Genomic DNA, 24,802 nt, shown 5'->3' on the forward strand with positions numbered 1-24,802 from the left:
GGTTGATTGCTGAGGACGACATCGAAGCTCAAGGTACAGGCCCGGGACGAAAGAGTGAGTCGCACGAGCTCCAGCACATTCTCTCCACTTCGAGCCGTCGATAGGAAGCTTTGCGGACGCGGTCTGCAACAGTTTCTGGTCCTTCGAGCCGGATCTTCGTGCGGACTACGGGTCTACAGCGACGTACCTGTCATGAGCGACGACAGGATGGTAAGGACGAGGTCCAGGTCCAACCGAGCTGCGTCAGTGACGAGCGAAGAGGAGAGGCAGCAACTACTCGACGAAGGCGCGTCGGCGGCCCGCGAACGAGAGGCCGCACGCGCAAGCGCTGAGAGGGCGATGGGCGCCGACGCGGCGCGCCCTCCCTCACCTCCCTCCGGACCCGCTGGCGTAACGGAAGGGCTTAGCGTCGCCGGCGCGCAACCGATGGGCGCGGCGACAGCTAACAGCACGCTCAGGTATGGATTAACCGTAGAGACACCGAGGTCACCGTCCTACGACACGACATTGCTATGGCGAAGGGATTTAGCCAAGCGGTTACGGCGTCGTTCCAGACCCACGCCGATCCCAGCTAGACATCCCAAGGCTGCCGTCATAGACAGAACTACCGAGAAACGAAAGTCGCTGCAGGAAACTACCAAGGAGGTAAATAAACCAATTATTAAAGCTCAGTCCGTCAGATCACATGCGAGCAGTCGCACTGTGATAGAAGCGCAGCTGTCTCAGGCGGAGCTCGAGGCCAGCGAACGGCTAGCGGAGATATCCCGGAGGGAGTTGCAGCTAGAAGCGGACATGGTACGTAAACGGCTAGACGCCAGAAAACTGCAGATCCGCGCTAATGCGGATAGCGCAGACGAGCACGAATCTGCTGGTAGCGTGCGGAATTCGAATCAAGATCGATTAGACGAATGGCTAGAGAACTCGCGAGACGCGACGTCAAAACCCATTTGTAAGAGGTTAACCGACGAACCTCTACCCAAGTACGAGACTCCGAGACGACCTGCGCAGGCGGAGCGGCATATTCGAGGCCTCTCACCGGACCGCCAGGTATATCGGCGATCGATATCGCCACCGTCGGAGTCGCGTAGGCGATCGATATCGCCACCGGAGCGACGCAGGCGATCGACGACGCCGCCGGCGCGTCGCGAGCGATCGACGTCGCCACAGCTGGACGCGCGTACTCCGCACACGGCGCACACGCGCGCCACCGAAGGTACTGTAGCAGAGTCCATGCTGCACCTGTTCGAGAGGATGCAGATGGCGGCCCGTCCAGCCCCGAAGGATATATTCGAGCTGCCGCATTTCTACGGAGACGTCAGCGAGTGGAGAAGTTTCTACAATACCTACGCAGAGACATCGAAGCGGTATAAGTTTACTGACTACGAGAACGTGGCGCGGCTCAGGATGGCTTTACGCGGGGACGCAAAGACGTGTGTGTCTCACGTGTTATCGACAGCCACCAGACCCGATATGATCGTGAGAATACTGAAAAAGCAGTTTGGACGCAGCGAGGTATTGTTAGACAAGGCGATTGACGACCTGCGAAAGTTGCCGCAGTTGGGGCCTACCGCGAACGACCTCAACACTTTCGCGATAAAAATAATGAACGTGGTATCTACAGTTATGGATATCGATCGAAGGCATTATGCCGATAACCCCATGCTCATCAGAGAGGTTACGGACAGGTTGTCGCCGCATCTTCGAAGCAGATGGTGCGACTACGCGAAGAAACATCGAGACAGCAAGGACCCGGAGATTCTGCAGTTGGCGGATTTCCTCATGGAGGAGAGCGAACAGGAGATGTCCTTCTGTCACGCCCGCGCCGCCCCGAGGCGAGCGCAGGCGCCGTTATCAGTGCCGCACGCGCGCGCAGCCGGCGCTCGCGTGAAAATATCCGCAACGCACAACCCGCCGAGAGCTCCCACAGGACGTCAACACGAGGTGCAGAAAGTGACGTACGCGACACGTCAAGCCACAACATCCCGTTCGACGACGTGCCTGTTCTGCGGTGGCGGTCACCTGACGCCGGACTGCCGCAAGTTAGCCGCCCAATCCGTGGGCGCTAGATGGGAGTGGGCGAAATTAAATCGTATATGCTATCGCTGTATCGACGCGAAGCATATGAAAACACAATGCAAGGCCAAAGCGTGCGGCGTTGCAGGCTGTCCTCACGTACACCATCGACTGCTTCATGCGGACTCGCCGCAGGAAGTGCGTGAGGATACGGCTATGGTGCTAACACAAGAAATCAGGTCAGTACCTACATCGTCAGCAGTGACGTCATCGGCCGAGCCAGCGGACACGACGGAGCCGCGAGCTGCGGACGACGAGAACGACGCCCGCGTGTACGTGTCGTCAACACCGGACTACAGCGTGCTGCTAAAGGTACTACCCGTAACCGTATCAGGTCCAAAGGGAACGGCGCATATCTTCGCTTTCCTTGACGATGGATCCACCTTGTCAATGATCGACCAGGACGTCGCGGACGAGATCGGCGCGGTCGGTCAAGACGAGCCGCTATGCATAAGAGGTATTCAGCGGTTGAAACTTAGCTCAGTGACACAGACGGTCAAGGCTAAAGTAAGCCCCGCTCGTGGCGGCTTGACATACGATATATCCCTAAAAACGGTAGACGGACTAGGGATACGCTCGCAGTCATTAAATAAGAAGCGTCTATTGGAATACGAACATCTGGCGGATTTGGGCGACGAGTGCTACACGGGCATGGGCGTGCCGCAGATGTTAATAGGCGGAGACTTCAGTCATCTTATAAACCCAACGGAGGTCAGGCAGGGCGGCGAGGACGAGCCGTGCGCAGTTAAAACCTCGTTAGGATGGGTTTTCTTCGGGCGAATGCCGAGGTATGTACCAAATAACGAGCAGGTCGTGATGCACTGCCACAGTGACGACAGTGATCTCGTGGAGCAGGTCAAGAAACACTGGGCAGTCGAGGCGCTTGGCATAACGGCAAAGGATAACATTCGACCCGACGACCAGCGAGCGATCGATACATTCGAACGAACAGTAAAAAAGGTAGGACAGAGATACGAAGTCGGCCAACTATGGGCTGCCGACGACATAAAGCTGCCACCGAGTTTCAACATGGCGAAGGCGAGATTACGCAATCTAGAAGCCCGCATGTCGAGAGATCCTGACTTCGCCAACGAGTATCAAGCACAGATACACAAGCTTCTGGAAAAGGGGTACGCAGAGCGCATCATGGAACCACCGCAGTCAGATCGGATGTGGTTTCTGCCCCATTTCAGCGTCTACAATTTAAATAAAGGAAAGTATCGCGCTGTATTCGATTGCGCCGCGAAAAGTCAGGGATGTGCATTGAACGATTTCATCCTCGCGGGACCGGATTTACTACAGAGCCTGCTGGGGATACTACTTCGATTCCGTGAGTGGGAATTCGCCGTCACCGCGGACATACAGGAAATGTTCCTTCAAATACAACTGCGAAGAGAGGATCGGCATAGTCAGCTCTTCATCTGGAGGGGATCGCGGCGTGACGTGACACCGTGGACGTACCAGCTAAACCGGGTATGTTTCGGTAACATCTCTTCTCCTTTTCTCGCACACTCGGTGCGGAATAGGAATGCGACGGACAACAAGGATCGCTATCCGGACGCGGTCTACGATATCCATAATAATCACTACATGGACGATTATGTGGCATCATATGAGACAGAACGGGAACTCATATCAACAGCGACACAGGTGAGACTAGCACACGCGGAGGCTAGCTTTCGGCTGCGCAGCTACGCTAGCAACAGCGAGTTGTTAATGCGAAACATCGATCCGGAGGAGCGAGCGACGGGACCTTCTCATCTCGGAGAAAAGCAACAGACCGTCCTCGGAATGACGTGGGACCCAGAGACGGATACGCTGGGGTACAACACGAAAATGCTACGAGTACCAGACGACGTGAAAAGGTACGAGCGATCGCCCACTAAAAGGGAACTTTTGAGTGCCGTAATGTCAGTTTACGACCCATTAGGCCTCATAGCGCAGTATATGATAAGCGCTAAGATCATATTCCAACGTGTGTGGACAAAGGGCACGGACTGGGACGAGCGGCTGCCGGCGGAGGAAGCGGAGGACTTTTTCCGGTGGCTGAGGGCACTGAGCGACGTGTCCGCGCTGCGAATACCCCGACGATACGCCACGCCCACCGGTGCAGTTAGAAGAGAACTGCATATTTTCAGTGATGCATCGACCGAGGCCTACAGCGCGGCGGCCTATTGGCGAGTATCGAACGACGAGGAGGAAACGCAAGTGAGCTTAGCTATAGCGAAAAGCCGAGTTTGCCCGCTAAAGGTAATGACAGTTCCCAGGCTCGAATTAACCGCAGCAGTCGTCGGCGTGCGGCTGGCGGAGACAATTTTACGCGAGCAGCGTTATCCTGTGACAAAGGTGACGTATTGGACAGATTCCATGGTTGTTCTCGGATGGGTTCGCGATGACGCGCGAAACTATCGTCCGTACGTGTCACACCGACTTGCGGAGATCGCCGAGAAAACAGATAGAGACGCGTGGAGGTATGTACCAACCGCTCAGAACCCCGCAGATCGAGCGACGAGATGTCAACCAGCGCAGAGCGTGCGCATCGAGGACGAGTGGTACGAAGGACCGCGCTTTCTCTATGGACCCGAGACATCATGGCCTAGTCACACATCGAATCGAACAGACGACCTGCCTGAGAGGAAGGCGAGGCCGTCAACCGAGACATCACTGGCGATCATCTCAGCGAAGCCAGACCCTTCGAGCGTACTGCCAGACGTGAGACGGTTTAGCAGTTACGACAGACTGTTGAACGCGACAGCGAACGTCTTGCTATTCATCGAGAAAATGAGAACGAAGAATAAAGCCTTGCAGCTACAAGTCAGACATTTGAGAAAGGCAGAACACATGTGGTTGCAATACAGTCAACGACGAAGCTTTCCCGAAGAGCTTCGAGCCTTAAGCCAGAATAGGCTCATCGATCGCAAATCGCGATTATACGACCTGGCACCCGAGCTAGGCGATGACGGCGTGTTACGCATGAAGACGAGGCTGGGCAGCGCTCCAGTATTGTACACCGCGCTACAACCGATAATACTGGATGGCCGCGAGCCGTTCACCCGTCTACTCATCCTGCGAGCTCACCGACGATCAGCGCACATTCACAACGAAGCAGTAATCAACGAACTGCGACAAGAATATTGGATACTACATCTGCGGCCGACCGTGAAGTCTGTAGCTCGAAACTGCGCGCTATGCACACTACGACGAGCAACACCGAGAGCGCAGCCCTTAGGCGATCTCCCGCCCGAGCGACTACAGGCGTATCAACGTCCCTTCACTCACACCGCACAAGACTACATGGGACCGATGTTCGTCACGATCGGACGGCGCAGAGAAAAACGCTGGGTGTGTCTATACACGTGCCTAGTGACGTGCGCTATTCACCTTGAAAGCGTGCACAGTCTTTCAACCGACAGCGCGCTACTATCACTACGAAGATTCGCCGCGAGAAGAGGATGGCCCAGGACGATGTACAGCGATAACGCGACGTGCTTCAGGGCGGCGGCGACGGAACTACGTGAGGCGTACCGGCAATGGCTGCCTGTACTGCAAACTTACGCCACTCAGAACCGAATGGAGTGGAAATTCATCCCACCTGGCAATCCTTCGGCCGGGGGCGCGTGGGAGCGAATGATAAGGACAGTTAAGATAGCGATGTCCTACACTTTCAACGAACGAGCACCGAAACCCGAAGTTTTCGAAACTCTACTCGCCGAGATAGAGAATATCGTCAACCGACGACCACTTACGCATGTCAACGTCGATCCAGACTCCGAAGAAAGTTTGACTCCAGCACACTTTCTACTTCTTCATAACGCTAACCTACCGATGATTGGCGTTTACGACGAGAACGAAAAGAAGCAATGGAAGATGGCCCAAGCGCTTGCCGACCACTTTTGGCGGCGCTGGACCAAAGAGTACTTTCCTCTACTGGCACCGAGGAAGTCGTCCCACGACGGAGGGCGGCAACTTCAACCAGGCGATGTGGTCATCGTCGCTGAACCCAATGGTCCACGCAGCGTGTGGCCCCGAGGCGTCGTCGAGACTACCTACCCGGGACCCGATGGACGGGTCCGCTCCGCTGACATCAGAACGAGACACGGGACGCTACGCAGGCCCAGCTGCAGGCTGGCGGTCATCGCGTCGCAACCCATGCACCAGGAGTCTTCGACTGCGGGGACAAAATGTTAGCGACGCGTCGAAATATATGTAAAATAGCATAAGAATTCGATTAAGACTGTATTCGCAATAAAGATTATTTCGTAGGTAGGAAACGGGTAGAACTGCGTTAGTTAAGTTAATTTTGTCAATTCCGATTATTAAGTATGATAATAAGACTCATATGTGATGTATTCGATAGCAGGCAATTCCCATATTCCTTCCTTCCCAAGTCGCGGAAACCGAGTCCAAAGTTCAATCTAAACTCAGACTGTCCATTGGACTACGATTAATAGCCAATAAGCACTAACGTGAGAGGCTTAGAGCGAGAAAACCGAACTCTCCTCTGATTGGCTAAAAATATTTCCTTAAAGTTCCGAAATCATTTTCCTTTCACCCGAAAATTGCCTTAGGATTACTCGAATCCAAGCCAATAACTCGATAACTATAAGACATATGAAGATGTAAATAGTTTTTAAAACGTAGCTGGGAACTTACGTAACACGATAACCTACATTTCCATAGTAATATTCCGTTATCGATAACAATGGAGCTCAAGGCAAGCTGAGAAACCAGTCTATTGTATGGCCCGGACGGCTAATCACCTCTTCTATTGTGTAAAAACGTAAACAAACGCAGGTGCATTCCACTCGAGGTGAATGACCCTAGTGTCAGGTGCATTGTTACGTAATTTCGAAGCGATAGCCTAATTAGTTTATAAGTAATTAGGATTTGAACGAAAAATGATAGCGTTAAATTCACGTAATCGAGCGCCGTAACGCGTTCGACCAATCACGACGCGCCATCCGTCGCCTATCGGGCGCAATTATTTACCTCTCTATCGCACGGAGCCTCGCGCTCAGCCGAGTCGTGATTGGGCGAATAAATTGAAATGTTTCTTTCCGTGAAGCGTAGGCGCATTCTGAAAAGGGGTATAAAAGGAACGATCGCTCGGTATGGGACATTCGAATTCGACCGGAACAAGAAGAACCAGCAGCCTCCAAGGAAAACCAGCAGCCAGCAGCCTACTACAAGCAGCCTACAGCCAGCAGCCAGCAGCCTACAGCCAGCAGCTAGCAGCCTACAGCCAGCAGCCAGCCACCCTCCACGACGGGTAGCGGCAGCAGCAGAAAACGACAGCATCGCGACGTATCGTCCGTACCGAGCGTTCGTTAGGATATTAGCTTAGGAGTATTTTTATAACCGCGTTAAAATTAGAGTCGTTGATTATTGTAAATATAAACCATTTGATTTGATTCGTTTTTTAGTTAGTTTAATCCAAAATCATAATCGGTACGGTTGATTGCTGAGGACGACATCGAAGCTCAAGGTACAGGCCCGGGACGAAAGAGTGAGTCGCACGAGCTCCAGCACATTCTCTCCACTTCGAGCCGTCGATAGGAAGCTTTGCGGACGCGGTCTGCAACAATACGGCTATGGTGCTAACACAAGAAATCAGGTCAGTACCTACATCGTCAGCAGTGACGTCATCGGCCGAGCCAGCGGACACGACGGAGCCGCGAGCTGCGGACGACGAGAACGACGCCCGCGTGTACGTGTCGTCAACACCGGACTACAGCGTGCTGCTAAAGGTATTACCCGTAACCGTATCAGGTCCAAAGGGAACGGCGCATATCTTCGCTTTCCTTGACGATGGATCCACCTTGTCAATGATCGACCAGGACGTCGCGGACGAGATCGGCGCGGTCGGTCAAGACGAGCCGCTATGCATAAGAGGTATTCAGCGGTTGAAACTTAGCTCAGTGACACAGACGGTCAAGGCTAAAGTAAGCCCCGCTCGTGGCGGCTTGACATACGATATATCCCTAAAAACGGTAGACGGACTAGGGATACGCTCGCAGTCATTAAATAAGAAGCGTCTATTGGAATACGAACATCTGGCGGACTTGGGCGACGAGTGCTACACGGGCATGGGCGTGCCGCAGATGTTAATAGGCGGAGACTTCAGTCATCTTATAAACCCGACGGAGGTGAGGCAGGGCGGCGAGGACGAGCCGTGCGCAGTTAAAACCTCGTTAGGATGGGTTTTCTTCGGGCGAATGCCGAGGTATGTACCAAATAACGAGCAGGTCGTGATGCACTGCCACAGTGACGACAGTGATCTCGTGGAGCAGGTCAAGAAACACTGGGCAGTCGAGGCGCTTGGCATAACGGCAAAGGACAACATTCGACCCGACGACCAGCGAGCGATCGATACATTCGAACGAACAGTAAAAAAGGTAGGACAGAGATACGAAGTCGGCCAACTATGGGCTGCCGACGACATAAAGCTGCCACCGAGTTTCAACATGGCGAAGGCGAGATTACGCAATCTAGAAGCCCGCATGTCGAGAGATCCTGACTTCGCCAACGAGTATCAAGCACAGATACACAAGCTTCTGGAAAAGGGGTACGCAGAGCGCATCATGGAACCACCGCAGTCAGATCGGATGTGGTTTCTGCCCCATTTCAGCGTCTACAATTTAAATAAAGGAAAGTATCGCGCTGTATTCGATTGCGCCGCGAAAAGTCAGGGATGTGCATTGAACGATTTCATCCTCGCGGGACCGGATTTACTACAGAGCCTGCTGGGGATACTACTTCGATTCCGTGAATGGGAATTCGCCGTCACCGCGGACATACAGGAAATGTTCCTTCAAATACAGCTGCGAAGAGAGGATCGGCATAGTCAGCTCTTCATCTGGAGGGGATCGCGGCGTGACGTGACACCGTGGACGTACCAGCTAAACCGGGTATGTTTCGGTAACATCTCTTCTCCTTTTCTCGCACACTCGGTGCGGAATAGGAATGCGACGGACAACAAGGATCGCTATCCGGACGCGGTCTACGATATCCATAATAATCACTACATGGACGATTATGTGGCATCATATGAGACAGAACGGGAACTCATATCAACAGCGACGCAGGTGAGACTAGCACACGCGGAGGCTAGCTTTCGGCTGCGCAGCTACGCTAGCAACAGCGAGTTGTTAATGCGAAACATCGATCCGGAGGAGCGAGCGACGGGACCTTCTCATCTCGGAGAAAAGCAACAGACCGTCCTCGGAATGACGTGGGACCCAGAGACGGATACGCTGGGGTACAACACGAAAATGCTACGAGTGCCAGACGACGTGAAAAGGTACGAGCGATCGCCCACTAAAAGGGAACTTTTGAGTGCCGTAATGTCAGTTTACGACCCATTAGGCCTCATAGCGCAGTATATGATAAGCGCTAAGATCATATTCCAACGTGTGTGGACAAAGGGCACGGACTGGGACGAGCGGCTGCCGGCGGAGGAAGCGGAGGACTTTTTCCGGTGGCTGAGGGCACTGAGCGACGTGTCCGCGCTGCGAATACCCCGACGATACGCCACGCCCACCGGTGCAGTTAGAAGAGAACTGCATATTTTCAGTGATGCATCGACCGAGGCCTACAGCGCGGCGGCCTATTGGCGAGTATCGAACGACGAGGAGGAAACGCAAGTGAGCTTAGCTATAGCGAAAAGCCGAGTTTGCCCGCTAAAGGTAATGACAGTTCCCAGGCTCGAATTAACCGCAGCAGTCGTCGGCGTGCGGCTGGCGGAGACAATTTTACGCGAGCAGCGTTATCTTGTGACAAAGGTGACGTATTGGACAGATTCCATGGTTGTTCTCGGATGGGTTCGCGATGACGCGCGAAACTATCGTCCGTACGTGTCACACCGACTTGCGGAGATCGCCGAGAAAACAGATAGAGACGCGTGGAGGTATGTACCAACCGCTCAGAACCCCGCAGATCGAGCGACGAGATGTCAACCAGCGCAGAGCGTGCGCATCGAGGACGAGTGGTACGAAGGACCGCGCTTTCTCTATGGACCCGAGACATCATGGCCTAGTCACACATCGAATCGAACAGACGACCTGCCTGAGAGGAAGGCGAGGCCGTCAACCGAGACATCACTGGCGATCATCTCAGCGAAGCCAGACCCTTCGAGCGTATTGCCAGACGTGAGACGGTTTAGCAGTTACGACAGACTGTTGAACGCGACAGCGAACGTCTTGCTATTCATCGAGAAAATGAGAACGAAGAATAAAGCCTTGCAGCTACAAGTCAGACATTTGAGAAAGGCAGAACACATGTGGTTGCAATACAGTCAACGACGAAGCTTTCCCGAAGAGCTTCGAGCCTTAAGCCAGAATAGGCTCATCGATCGCAAATCGCGATTATACGACCTGGCACCCGAGCTAGGCGATGACGGCGTGTTACGCATGAAGACGAGGCTGGGCAGCGCTCCAGTATTGTACACCGCGCTACAACCGATAATACTGGATGGCCGCGAGCCGTTCACCCGTCTACTCATCCTGCGAGCTCACCGACGATCAGCGCACATTCACAACGAAGCAGTAATCAACGAACTGCGACAAGAATATTGGATACTACATCTGCGGCCGACCGTGAAGTCTGTAGCTCGAAACTGCGCGCTATGCACACTACGACGAGCAACACCGAGAGCGCAGCCCTTAGGCGATCTCCCGCCCGAGCGACTACAGGCGTATCAACGTCCCTTCACTCACACCGCACAAGACTACATGGGACCGATGTTCGTCACGATCGGACGGCGCAGAGAAAAACGCTGGGTGTGTCTATACACGTGCCTAGTGACGCGCGCTATTCACCTTGAAAGCGTGCACAGTCTTTCAACCGACAGCGCGCTACTATCACTACGAAGATTCGCCGCGAGAAGAGGATGGCCCAGGACGATGTACAGCGATAACGCGACGTGCTTCAGGGCGGCGGCGACGGAACTACGTGAGGCGTACCGGCAATGGCTGCCTGTACTGCAAACTTACGCCACTCAGAACCGAATGGAGTGGAAATTCATCCCACCTGGCAATCCTTCGGCCGGGGGCGCGTGGGAGCGAATGATAAGGACAGTTAAGATAGCGATGTCCTACACTTTCAACGAACGAGCACCGAAACCCGAAGTTTTCGAAACTCTACTCGCCGAGATAGAGAATATCGTCAACCGACGACCACTTACACATGTCAACGTCGATCCAGACTCCGAAGAAAGTTTGACTCCAGCACACTTTCTACTTCTTCATAACGCTAACCTACCGATGATTGGCGTTTACGACGAGAACGAGAAGAAGCAATGGAAGATGGCCCAAGCGCTTGCCGACCACTTTTGGCGGCGCTGGACCAAAGAGTACTTTCCTCTACTGGCACCGAGGAAGTCGTCCCACGACGGAGGGCGGCAACTTCAACCAGGCGATGTGGTCATCGTCGCTGAACCCAATGGTCCACGCAGCGTGTGGCCCCGAGGCGTCGTCGAGACTACCTACCCGGGACCCGATGGACGGGTCCGCTCCGCTGACATCAGAACGAGACACGGGACGCTACGCAGGCCCAGCTGCAGGCTGGCGGTCATCGCGTCGCAACCCATGCACCAGGAGTCTTCGACTGCGGGGACAAAATGTTAGCGACGCGTCGAAATATATGTAAAATAGCATAAGAATTCGATTAAGACTGTATTCGCAATAAAGATTATTTCGTAGGTAGGAAACGGGTAGAACTGCGTTAGTTAAGTTAATTTTGTCAATTCCGATTATTAAGTATAATAATAAGACTCATATGTGATGTATTCGATAGCAGGCAATTCCCATATTCCTTCCTTCCCAAGTCGCGGAAACCGAGTCCAAAGTTCAATCTAAACTCAGACTGTCCATTGGACTACGATTAATAGCCAATAAGCACTAACGTGAGAGGCTTAGAGCGAGAAAACCGAACTCTCCTCTGATTGGCTAAAAATATTTCCTTAAAGTTCCGAAATCATTTTCCTTTCACCCGAAAATTGCCTTAGGATTACTCGAATCCAAGCCAATAACTCGATAACTATAATACATATGAAGATGTAAATAGTTTTAAAACGTAGCTGGGAACTTACGTAACACGATAACCTACATTTCCATAGTAATATGCCGTTATCGATAACAATGGAGCTCAAGGCAAGCTGAGAAACCAGTCTATTGTATGGCCCGGACGGCTAATCACCTCTTCTATTGTGTAAAAACGTAAACAAACGCAGGTGCATTCCACTCGAGGTGAATGACCCTAGTGTCAGGTGCATTGTTACGTAATTTCGAAGCGATAGCCTAATTAGTTTATAAGTAATTAGGATTTAAACGAAAAATGATAGCGTTAAATTCACGTAATCGAGCGCCGTAACGCGTTCGACCAATCACGACGCGCCATCCGTCGCCTATCGGGCGCAATTATTTACCTCTCTATCGCACGGAGCCTCGCGCTCAGCCGAGTCGTGATTGGGCGAATAAATTGAAATGTTTCTTTCCGTGAAGCGTAGGCGCATTCTGAAAAGGGGTATAAAAGAAACGATCGCTCGGTATGGGACATTCGAATTCGACCGGAACAAGAAGAACCAGCAGCCTCCAAGGAAAACCAGCAGCCAGCAGCCTACTACAAGCAGCCTACAGCCAGCAGCCAGCAGCCTACAGCCAGCAGCTAGCAGCCTACAGCCAGCAGCCAGCCACCCTCCACGACGGGTAGCGGCAGCAGCAGAAAACGACAGCATCGCGACGTATCGTCCGTACCGAGCGTTTCGTTAGGATATTAGCTTAGGAGTATTTTTATAACCGCGTTAAAATTAGAGTCGTTGATTTTTGTAAATATAAACCATTTGATTTGATTCGTTTTTTAGTTAGTGTATTCCAAAATCATAATCGGTACGGTTGATTGCTGAGGACGACATCGAAGCTCAAGGTACAGGCCCGGGACGAAAGAGTGAGTCGCACGAGCTCCAGCACATTCTCTCCACTTCGAGCCGTCGATAGGAAGCTTTGCGGACGCGGTCTGCAACAGATATCTACTAGCGCTTCGTTTCGTGAGCGTTTCGTGAGCGATTGTGCCATTCGGCTAGCCACCCAGGCGTCGGTAACTGCATGCGCATCGCTGTGGTGGCGCGAGTCATCGGAATGCCAATGTGGCGACCCGGATCAGACAGTACACCACATTGTAGCTCAGTCTGGCACTTGAAAATAGAGTTAGAAGACGTGTCATCTATCTCGCGGCAATCATGTGCTAGGCCTACTGTTATGTAAGTGTTGCTATGACAAAAAAATAGTTTGATTTCTACTCTTTTTCCAAGCTGTACGAGTCAGCTGTCAGTTTCCTGCAGACTTTATACTGTAGGATCCAAGTTCGACGCTTGGATTTGAGATCTCATTTACAGCGGATTAATGGAATATGTGTTACCCATACATCCTATTTAAAGTATAAGGCTTACAGTAGCTTCCATGAGCAAAGTATTGTAGGGCATCAAGTAAACAAATCAATAATTAGCAGTGATCGGTTTTTTGGATTCGACATGGGGTGAACGACCTCAATCATTATGTTAGTATGGATATGCCCCGGGAATCCGGGCTTAATGTTATTAGAAAAGGCAAAAAAATATGTACAATGTCCACCATGCCAAAAGGTTTTATTTCTCAACCAAAAATATAAAGCAACAATGTAATGTAAGGTAATACTTTGTGGAGGTTCTAATATATTTTGCTTAATAGAGTGTAGAGATTAGGAGAAGAATAGAAGTTTTTGTCTCAACTGGTTGCCATGTAAGAGTAAAAAGTTCCTTAGAGATAATTTCGTCGTATCAATATTAACTTTTCTACTTGATATCCCGCGAGGGTGAATCCAAAAAACCGATCACTGATAATTAGGTAAAAACTGACATTCATTCATAACATAGATGAGACCTACCTGTTTATACCTACACAATAGGCTAATTTCCTACTAGTCAAATCAGCTTCTTTTTAATTACTGTTGACAGATTTGCTAATATGGAATTACTATGAAATACTGAGGAGTGAAGTCACGGTCAATTCATTTACTTTATATCTTTCTCTTTGACTTATTAAATATATATTATGTTTAAATATAACTACTGTCCATATTTTTCTTCTAATTATGTGGTGCTTCATTTCGTGCACTGCATAATAGTTATTTGTTATACAAGGGGGCAAAGTTGTATTTTAACGCCGAGTGTGGAATTGAAAAACGAGCAAGTGAAAGGATTCTATAGTTGAACCACGAGCGAAGCGAGTGGTTCGAGAATAGAATCCTGAACTTGCGAGTTTTTTAACACACGAGAAGTAAAATACATTTGCACCCGAGTGTAACACAAAACTTTTCCCCTCACTATAGCGAGGAAACTACAACGCAAAAAAATGCGTTTATCACTGCTTCCAGTAGTTCCACAGGTGGTAAATCATCTTTATTACTAGATTCACCTACTTTTATCAATTTTAAAGCAGTTAATTTGACTTTATTCAAGGTCAAATTACTTTACCCACTAGTGGATAAAATGCGTTTTTACCCGCTGATATTAAAGGACAAAACACGTGTTTCCGAGCTAGTGAGGGGAAAAATATTTTAAGTACCTATAGGAACCTAGCCTATTTAGCAACATACACGTAACTGTATACAACAATAATTTAAATATTAATTTTCTTACTGTCACAGGTTGAGCAGCCTCCACCGGTTCCACATATTCCGCAGGGTCACCGTCCTACAATCAAGTTTAGATCAGTTGCCGGAGCAGACCAACCGAAGACAGATGTAGATCCTCTAGCGAATCCAAATCCAAATATAATCACTCAAGACTTCGAAGGTGTCGCTTTGACTTTCGATTACATCTTTCAAATGGTTCCAGGTGCTTCCAAAACCAATATTAGAACACGACCGATTCTCCCACGGGATCTCGAAGCAGAGACAACTGTCATGTCTCCTGGCATGGCAGCACCTACCGACACCAGCCCATTCTCCCGAATACCTCCTCAGAAAGTACCTCACGAACGATCCATGTCCACCTTCGAGTGCTACAGAGTAGAGGGGCCTGTGGATCTGGAGCCTGTTTTACCTACAGCGGCTACTTACAACCATATAGCGGAGCTTGGGGATCTGTTGCCTGGTAGTAACTGGTCGGAGGGGCTGGCGTCGGTGATCTTGCCTACTGAAGTGCGCGCGAAAGATCCTTGTGCGAAGCCGGTGCAAGATCCTTGTGCGAAGAAAGACCCTTGTGGGAAGTCTGCGAAGCCTCCGCAGGCGAGCGCGCCGGCCAAGGCAGCCGCGGGGGGAGAGGCGAAGGCCGCAGCTCCGAGCAAAGGGCCACCGAAAGCTGCTGGCGCTGGGGCCACTGGCAGGATCATAGCTGGTAAGTGTCAGATCATCCCTGTGTTTGATATCGTCATCCTTTATCCCGGCATTTGCCACGGCTCATGGGAGCCTGAGGTACGCTTTGACAACTAATCCCAAGACTTGGCGCACTAGTTTTACGAAAGCGACTGCCATCTGATCTCCAACCCGAAGCTAGGCCTCATTGGGATTAGCCCGGTTTCCGCACGATGTTTTCCTTCACTGAAAAAATAAAATAAAAAAATAAAAGCGACTGTCATAATGTAACATTTGAAACAGTTAACTTGTCAGGGTTTTCGTTCAGGACATCTATAGGTTAGGTTAGGTTTGTTTTATGGCAATACTGAAGAGTAAATACGCGTTTCTGAGAAAAACCAAATTCTGACTAAGTGCGTTTTCACATTATCCGATCTTATATCGGATGTAGGACCGGTATCCCAAACATTACAGGCGCCATCTTGGATTTTTTCCATTGAATTCCTTCCGACATCCGATATCGGATCGGATAATGTGAAAACGGACTAACATACATTATGGGAACCAATAGAGACCCCAGTCAGATATACGTATAAAAAAACCCCTTGAAATAATACTACGCCTGAAGATACAAGTAACTTGACAAAATTTTAGTGCATTTTCTAAATAGAAAAAAACTTTTCACCACACCAACTGGTAATGGCTTTCTTTGCTATTCGAAAACAGATAGCAAAATTGCATTTTATCCACAAGGGGGCAAAGTAATTTCATACAGATTTTAATTCGATGTCTTAATCTGGCTGCTAGATTTTAGCTATAAATGATAATATTGAATCATAAATATTGAATAAATTGATGGATTTCATTTATTTTGATGTTTTATATAGTCAGTATTTTGTTCGTGTTGGTGTGGTGAAAAATTTTGTGTTTCACTCGGTGGCAAAGTTTGTTTAACCTTCGTGCCTTGATACCCTCGCAACGCTCAAGATTCCACTTTTTGAACCACTCGCTACGCTCGAGGTTCAATATTGGAATCTTTCGCTTGCTCTGGTATCAATTTTGGCACGTGCGGGTAAACAACTACTTTGCCCCCTTGTAAAACAAATAACTATTGTCTTTCACAGTGATCGGTGCCGTAGTGGATGTCCAGTTCGACAAGGGGCTCCCGCCAATTCTAAATGCTCTTGAAGTACCTGGAAGAAGTAAGTATTTTTTAAGAAAATTTAGTTTCGACGGAAAGTTTCCAAAATTCTAAAATTTTCACATAGGAAAACTTCGGAAACTTTCCATACTTTGAATGTACAATTGTATGGATGGGAACTTTCCAGTTCATAAATTTAAATTTCCTTTATTTTTCGTTAATTTTTCAAGAAATTTAAGATTTTTTTGGAAAGTTTCCGCAACTTGCACATCACTAAACATGGTCAATTAAATTTCTCACTTCCAGCCCCGAAGCTGATCCTCGAAGTGTCCCAGCACTTGGGGGACAACGCTGTGAGAACCATCGCCATGGACGGTACAGAGGGTCTGGTCCGTGGACAGGAGATTATAGACACGGGCGCGCCTATCACCATCCCTGTGGGTGCTCCAACTCTTGGGCGGATCATAAATGTCATTGGAGAACCTATTGGTAAGAAATAAACCACCTCTGGTCACTTTTAGGATCGAATAGCAAGATTAAAACGTCGTTTATGAGGGACTAGCGACCCGCCCCGGCTTCGCACGGGTACTATACCTACCTACATGTAAACCTTCCTCTAGAAACACTCTGTCTATTAAAAAAAACCGCATCAAAATCCGTTGCGTAGTTTTAAAGATTTAAGCATACATAGGGACATAGGGACAGAGAAAGCGACTTTGTTTTATACTATGTAGTGATAGTGATAGTGATGATAGTGATAGTGATAGTGAAGTGATAGTGAAGTGATGTACGGTAGGTTTGGTCCGGGGACAGGAGATTATTGACACTGACGCGTCCATCGCCATCCCTGTAGGCGCTCCCACACTTGGGCGGATCATAAATAATGCCATTGGAGAACCTATCGGTAAGGAAAACAGTCTCTGGTCACCTGTAAGGCCGAGTTATCACTCCTTTCGTATTAACTGGTAAAGTCACAGTGTCATAGACCATCGCTGTGGACGGTACAGTGGGTTTGGTTCGAGGACAGGAGATTATTGACACGGGCGCGCCTATCACCATCCCTGTGGGTGCTCCTGCTCTTGGGAGGATCATAAATGTCATTGGAGAACCTATCGGTAAGGAATAAACCAACTCTGGTCACTTTTAGGATCGAATAGCAAGATGAAAACGTCGTAAGGAGCATTATGAGGGATGGTACGGAAGGCTTGGTAAGGGGACAGGAGATTATAGACACTATCTCCGTATAGACAGATAAAGTCTAAGAAAAAAACGTACCTCAGTACCATACAGAAAAAGGTAGGGTGACCTAGATGGCATTTCAACTTCGGGGTACGCTCAGCTAGACGGCGCTAATATCAATATTTGGCATTTTAACATATATCAAGCTAAGAATATGGGCCAAATTGTCAAAACTGAGGTTCAAAAGTTTTAAGCCTATGTCGAGAGATGGCAGTTTATGCACTGTAATTACACATTTTACTTCGACAGTAACTCTCTATAATACTCTATCCTCTTTGCTAGCAGGCAAGCATGGTCGCGCGATAACTGATAAAACATCAGGCCGTGTTTTATCACTTATCGCGCAACCTTACAGTGTTTTATCACTTATCGCGCAACCAAGTTTGCCTGCCATAGTAAGATGGCAACGTCACGTCAGAAGGTCTTGTACGAGTACAGGAGATCGTAGACACTGGTGCGTTCAATCACCATCCCTGTAAGCGGCCCGAACCGAAAGCTCTGAACGTCCACTCGGGTCTTAGAAGGTACTCGTACAATGTTAACTATTAAACGAATTTAATCAAATAACTTTAATTTCCGGTCTTATAAAAGTAACATTTACGAAATCTAGCTGTAGTTAGTAGTTATCACTTTTTACTGTTGGCAACACCACCGCCTCTCCACGCTACACGCAGCATCGGGGATTCCCCAATAAACGTTTGTATACTGAATGATAATTGAATTAAAATTTACGTTATTGTTATTGAAACACGTTACAACTCACGAAAACTCGTTATTGGCGTATTATTTGTTCATCTGAAAAAAAACCAAGGCGCTCGGTTTTTTTTCATGTTTTTTTTCACAGTTCTGAAAAAAAAACATTTGGTTTTTTTTCTATTTACAACCCTACGAAGGAGTAATAAAATTATTGAAACGTTAACTAACGTTTGATGAACAAATAATACGCCAATAACGAGTTTTCGTGAGTTGTAACGTGTTTCAATAACAATAACGTATCAATTATCATTCAGTATACAAACGTTTATTGGGGAATCCCCGATGCTGCGTGTAGCGTGGAGAGGCGGTGGTGTTGCCAACAGTAAAAAGTGATAACTACTAACTACAGCTAGATTTCGTAAATGTTACTTTTATAAGACCGGAAATTAAAGTTATTTGATTAAATTCGTTTAATAGTTAACATTTAGTCTAAAAAACCGTATAAAAGTATTAACTACCTTCAAATTTTGAGATTTCGTACTTTAGAAAAAAAACATACTCCAGAAAAAAAACTGTTTTTTTCATGCTTTTTTTCAAGCCAGAAAAAAAACCGTTTTTTTGCAACCCTACTCCTTCGCCCCACGTGTCGGGGTCCCAGCGAGCAACTCACTCATATAATAAAATCAATGAATGCGTATCATTAATTTCTATACACCAAGCCTTACATTGACCGGGATATAGACCGTTATTATCTTTTTGATTTTTATCGAGCTTCCGATGTTTCGACGCATTGCATGCATCATGATCACGGAAAATTTACGAAGGCGGGTGGATGTCAAAGTTGCGTAGACAGCGCGCGATCTACCCTCTTTCGCGCGCGTCGGCTGCGTTCACTTTCAGCGTTACCACTGGTCGCATTCACATTCGATGGTCTGTCCAAACACGCTACACTCACAGTGTCACTACAGATTCACCGGTTTTTTACACAAACAAATCACTGGATTCCATACGTTTGATAGTTTGAAGCCATCCTCACGATTGAAATTTTTATATTTGTGAATCTCAATGGCTTCTCTACTACTTAATCTCGGTATGTAGCGGCGTTCCGTCGAAACTACCTTAGGACTAAATATACCATGCAATTCGATCCAATCATTTGTACCCGACTCATTGAGATGTTGAGCAATACCCGACTTGCGAGTATCGTTCTTTTTGACTGCAGGCAATTCTGCAGCTGCTAATTCTTTAATTCTGCAGGCAATAGTGCGCTTGGTCTGCCCTATGTAAGAACCATGCGCGGATCCAGGGGGGGGTCATGGGGGTCATGATCATGACCCCCCTGGAGCCTAAGTTGGCCATACAAATAGACCACGTGACCCCCCCCCCCTGGGCACGAAGCTGGATCCGCGCTTGGTAAGAACTGCCACAACTGCACTTAACTTTGTACACCCCAGCTTTTTCCAGAGGAAAATTGTCTCGGTCAATATGTATAAGTCTAATGAAAATAACCGTGAATCATTCAAAACTCTTACCCCTTTATGCATAAACGTACTCTAAAGTTATCAAGCCGATAAAGTACGTTTGTCTCTTTTTATCACACCAATACGTCGGAAAGGAACAAACGAACTTTATCGGCTTGATAATTTTAGAGTAGGTACGTTTATGAATAAGGGAGTTATTCTATACACCTGTTTTCAGATGAGCGAGGCCCCATCGAAACGGATGTGTTTGCTCCCATACACGCTGACGCTCCGCCCTTCGTGGAGATGTCAGTGGAACAGGAGATTCTGGCCACCGGCATTAAGGTCGTCGACCTGCTGGCGCCTTATGTCAAAGGTGATCATCATCAACATCAACATCATCACCCTTCGTGGAGAATCAGTAGAACGGGAGATTCTGGCCACCGGCATTAAGGTCGTCGACCTGCTGGCGCCTTATGTCAAAGGTGATCATCATCATTATCATCAACATCATCAGCCTTCGTGGAGAATCAGTAGAACGGGAAATTCTGGCCACCGGCATTAAGGTCGTCGACCTGCTGGCGCCTTATGTCAAAGGTGATCATCATCATCATCAACATCATCACCCTTCGTGGAGAATCAGTAGAACGGGAGATTCTGGCCACCGGCATTAAGGTCGTCGACCTGCTGCCGCCTTATGTCAAAGGTGATCATCATCATTATCATCATCATCACCCTTCGTGGAGAATCAGTAGAACGGGAAATTCTGGCCACCGGCATTAAGGTCGTCGACCTGCTGGCGCCTTATGTCAAAGGTGATCATCATCATCATCATCAACATCAACATAATCACCCTTCTTGGAGAATCAGTAGAACGGGAAATTCTGGACACCGGCATTAAGGTTATCGACCTGCTGGCGTCTTATGTCAAAGGTGATCATCATCATTATCATCAACATCATCACCCTTCTTGGAGAATCAGTAGAACGGGAAATTCTGGCCACCGGCATTAAGGTCGTCTACCTGCTGGCGCCTTATGTCAAAGGTGATCATCATCATCATCATCAACAAAAGAGTGGTAGATCCAGGATGGATGAAAATCGCAAGAGATAGGGGAGACATGGAAATCTTTAGGAGGCCTTTGTCGAAAGACAAGCTGTCGAAAAACAAAACCCAATCGTCGGAAGAGGAAAAACACGTTATAATGTAAAAGTAAAACTGCAATACATACTTATTTTTTTATCTTTTCCATTTCATTATTATAGCTCTGACAAGGTCGCATTAGCATTGTCGCTGTTGCAGCAGACTCTGCAGACTGCAAAGTCTGGCTGTATCAGTTGTGCTAAACGAGTTTTGTTTGCAGGTGGAAAAATCGGACTTTTCGGCGGCGCCGGCGTCGGAAAAACTGTGCTCATCATGGAACTGATCAACAACGTTGCCAAGGCGCATGGTGGCTTCTCCGTACGTATCTACTTTCTAGTCTAGACTCTAGACTAGATTCTAGAGTATCTAGTGGTTTCCGAATTGTCTGGCACAATGATGTCGCTAGATATTGTCGAGCGGAAATACCGTGCTTAGCGCGGGACACACTCAATCTATGTAAGAATGTCCTATAAGCGGCAACCCACACTCAGGCGACGCACGTCGCAAGACACGGAACGAACGCCAGCGCCGCGCCGCCCGAGTGTAATTTAGGCGTGGCGCCGCGTCACTTGGGGCGCATCTTACGTCTTTCCTATATAAAAAGTATAGAGAAGACGCGCGTGTTTTAAATTACACTCGGGCGGCGCGGCGCTGGCGTCCGTTCCGCGTCTTACGACGTGCGTCGCCTGTGTGTAGATAGTCCCTAATATGTATTTGTATTTATAATTGAAATACTCAAAAGTATAATTAGTCTATTATGGTTTATTGATTGTGTTTTACAGGTGTTCGCTGGCGTGGGAGAGCGCACACGAGAGGGCAATGACCTCTACAACGAGATGAAAGTGGGCGGGGTCATCAAGGAAGACTACAAGTCCTCGAAGGTGGGAAACCACAACATAAATTTAAAAATTAAACCTAGTACAACCGGACAAAAAGAGTAGAAAATAATACTTATGGGCGCCACCGTCTAAACAGCTTTGCATGTGGCAACTAAAATCGCTGTCAATAGAAATTGTCAACAATGTAAATTAACAAACCATTATATAAAATATCAATAGTTTAGCACAATTATATTATTTTCAAGGTTGAGGATCATATGTGATATGAATTGATCACATGGATTTAGCCAGTATCTGATGAGTTAGGACTACAAGGTTTGTTTACATTGTTCACAAATTCTATTGACGGCGACTTTACTTTGACACTTCTGGCAGGCAATCATGGTCGCGCGATAAATAAATGACTTACGGAACTAACCTGTTCCATCTATTGTCCTTTGAGTCGTCGGCAACCCGAACCCTCCTTAGAACTTGTACACTCCTTTTTGCTGTGTACTTAACACAAAGCTTGTACATTCCAAGTTTCTAATGGGGTGGCAACGCGCATGTGACACTGTTTGAGTTGCAGGCGTCCATAGGTTACGGTGATCGCTTTACATCAGGCGGGTCGTATGCTTGTTTGCCACCGACGTAGTATAAAAAAAAATATAAAAACATAGTGCGATAGGGACTCTGCCTGATGTTTTATCATTTATCGCGCGATCATACTTGCCGGCCTGTATGAGAACAGTAGGTAGGTACCTGTTTTGAGAAAAGTACCCAAGGCAGACATTCCATTTATAAATTTATTAGTTTAAGGTTTAACCAAGGACGATATAACACCGGGACACACAAATTCCATACAAAAGCGTACCCCTGAAATGCCTTTTAAGCTTAAAACTAGATGGCGCTGTTTCGCAGCCTGGAAGTGGCTAAAATCATATTTTCAACAAATATTTTTGCGTGTTTTTATTTTTAAGAATAAATGACATGCTTCTTTATTTTAACCCTTAAATGCATGACCTTGACAAAGATTTATTCAAATGTATACTTTGACATGCTGTCAATAGTCAAAAATGCATGATGCATATATACATCCCTATGCATTTAAGGGTTAATATCATGATATTACGTCAAAACACATTAAAAAAAAATTAGGCATGATTACTATAGTTACGATAGTATTTAATAGGTGGCGCTAAAAAAATGAGGTATGCTTAGTATGAAGATTGTAAATCCTATGTAAATCATCCTTGGTTTAAGATTTTGTTTGTGGTCAACAGGTGGCGCTGGTGTACGGACAGATGAATGAGCCGCCGGGCGCTAGGGCGCGCGTCGCGCTGACTGGACTGACGCTTGCCGAACATTTCCGTGACAAAGAGGGACAGGACGTGTTGCTGTTCATTGACAACATCTTCCGTTTCACTCAGGCTGGCTCTGAGGTACAGTTGTAACGTGGTGTATCGTAAATGTTGACTCATGGACGATAGATGGCGCTAGTATTAATAAGCTACTCACTAGGCTGACGCTTGCCGAACATTTCCGTGACAAAGAGGGACAGGACGTTTTGCTGTTCGTTGACAACATCTTCCGTCTCACTCAGGCTGGCTCTTAGGTATAGTTGTTAGGAGTGTGGCCCGATAGTTGATAGATGGCGCTTGTATATGTACATAATTAATTACATACAGACAGATAACGAGCTACGAATGACAGTAGAGCAACTTTGACACCCACCCACTATCTTCAGTGACACACACACGAGTGACACACATGATGCATGATGAACACTTTTCAGCAATCGTTAATTAATAATTATTATAAGTCCATAAATTTAATTTTAATTAAGTTCTAATTAGCCCTGTAAAATTGAGTTTCTTAGTTTTAACCTGTTGAATATTGTTTCATGTTTGTCAGGTATCGGCTCTCTTGGGCCGTATTCCATCAGCTGTGGGGTACCAGCCAACTCTGGCTACTGACATGGGTACCATGCAGGAGCGCATCACCACGACCAAGGCTGGCTCCATCACTAGCGTGCAGGTATGGACTACATCCTTTACACTTAGATGCTGTGAATATAAATATAAATATAAATATTGGGTACACCTTACACAGATCAACTTAGCCCCAAACTAAGCAAAGCTTGTACTATGAGTGCTAAGCGACGATATACATACTTAAATGGATAAATACATCCATACTAATATTATAAATGGGAAAGTGTGTGTGTCTGTTTGTTTGTCCGTCTTTCACGGCAAAACGGAGCGACGAATTGACGTGATTTTTTAGGTGGAGATAGTTGAAGGGATGGAGAGTGACATAGGCTACTTTTTGTCTCTTTCTAATGCGAGGAAAGCCGCGGGCAAGAGCTAGTACTTATATACATAGAAAACATCTATGACTCGGGAACAAATATCTGTGTGCATCATACAAAGAAATGCCCTTACCGGGATTTGAACCCAGGACCGCGGCTTAGCATGCAGGGTCACTACCGACTGAGCCAGACCGGTCGTCAATACACATACAGTATGGTAAAAATTACTATCGTACAGTATGACCACTCCCGCTCCCCGCTGAAAGTGCCGCCCACCCGCTCTGCGGATACCTGACAGTTACCGCCTGTCGAAACGCGACCAGTCGACCTGTCATATCTCACTCGCACAAGCATGGTATGCGTTCGTCCACACGAGCTTGGACTGTGTGCGTAGGAACGCGCCTCTTTCATATATTTGATCACCATTGTCCGAGGTGTGCTCGCTACTAACATAGGCAAGAGCGTATCACCACGAGCGGGCAGGTATGGACATGTATCCCTGGCTCTGTAGAAGCTGTGGGCTACCAGCCAACTCTGGCTACTGACATGGGTTCCATGCAGGAGCGCATCACCACCACTAAGGCTGACTCCATCA

General features: G+C 47.9%; 1 protein-coding gene across 1 annotated transcript in view; it reads left to right on the forward strand.

Moving 5' to 3' along the window:
- The window catches only part of LOC125239735 (ATP synthase subunit beta, mitochondrial-like), a 50,895-nt gene that overhangs the window by 21,547 nt on the left and 4,546 nt on the right, over positions 1 to 24,802 (forward strand). The window contains exons 4-11 of the mRNA XM_048147380.1: positions 14,752 to 15,442; positions 16,524 to 16,601; positions 16,847 to 17,029; positions 20,174 to 20,311; positions 21,299 to 21,396; positions 21,861 to 21,959; positions 23,180 to 23,338; positions 23,811 to 23,933. Of these exons, the coding sequence (XP_048003337.1) occupies positions 14,752 to 15,442; positions 16,524 to 16,601; positions 16,847 to 17,029; positions 20,174 to 20,311; positions 21,299 to 21,396; positions 21,861 to 21,959; positions 23,180 to 23,338; positions 23,811 to 23,933 (1,569 nt within the window). The remainder of the gene's footprint in view (positions 1 to 14,751; positions 15,443 to 16,523; positions 16,602 to 16,846; positions 17,030 to 20,173; positions 20,312 to 21,298; positions 21,397 to 21,860; positions 21,960 to 23,179; positions 23,339 to 23,810; positions 23,934 to 24,802) is intronic.

Source organism: Leguminivora glycinivorella, chromosome 26 (genome assembly GCF_023078275.1).
Source record: "Leguminivora glycinivorella isolate SPB_JAAS2020 chromosome 26, LegGlyc_1.1, whole genome shotgun sequence".
NCBI lineage: Eukaryota > Metazoa > Arthropoda > Insecta > Lepidoptera > Tortricidae > Leguminivora > Leguminivora glycinivorella.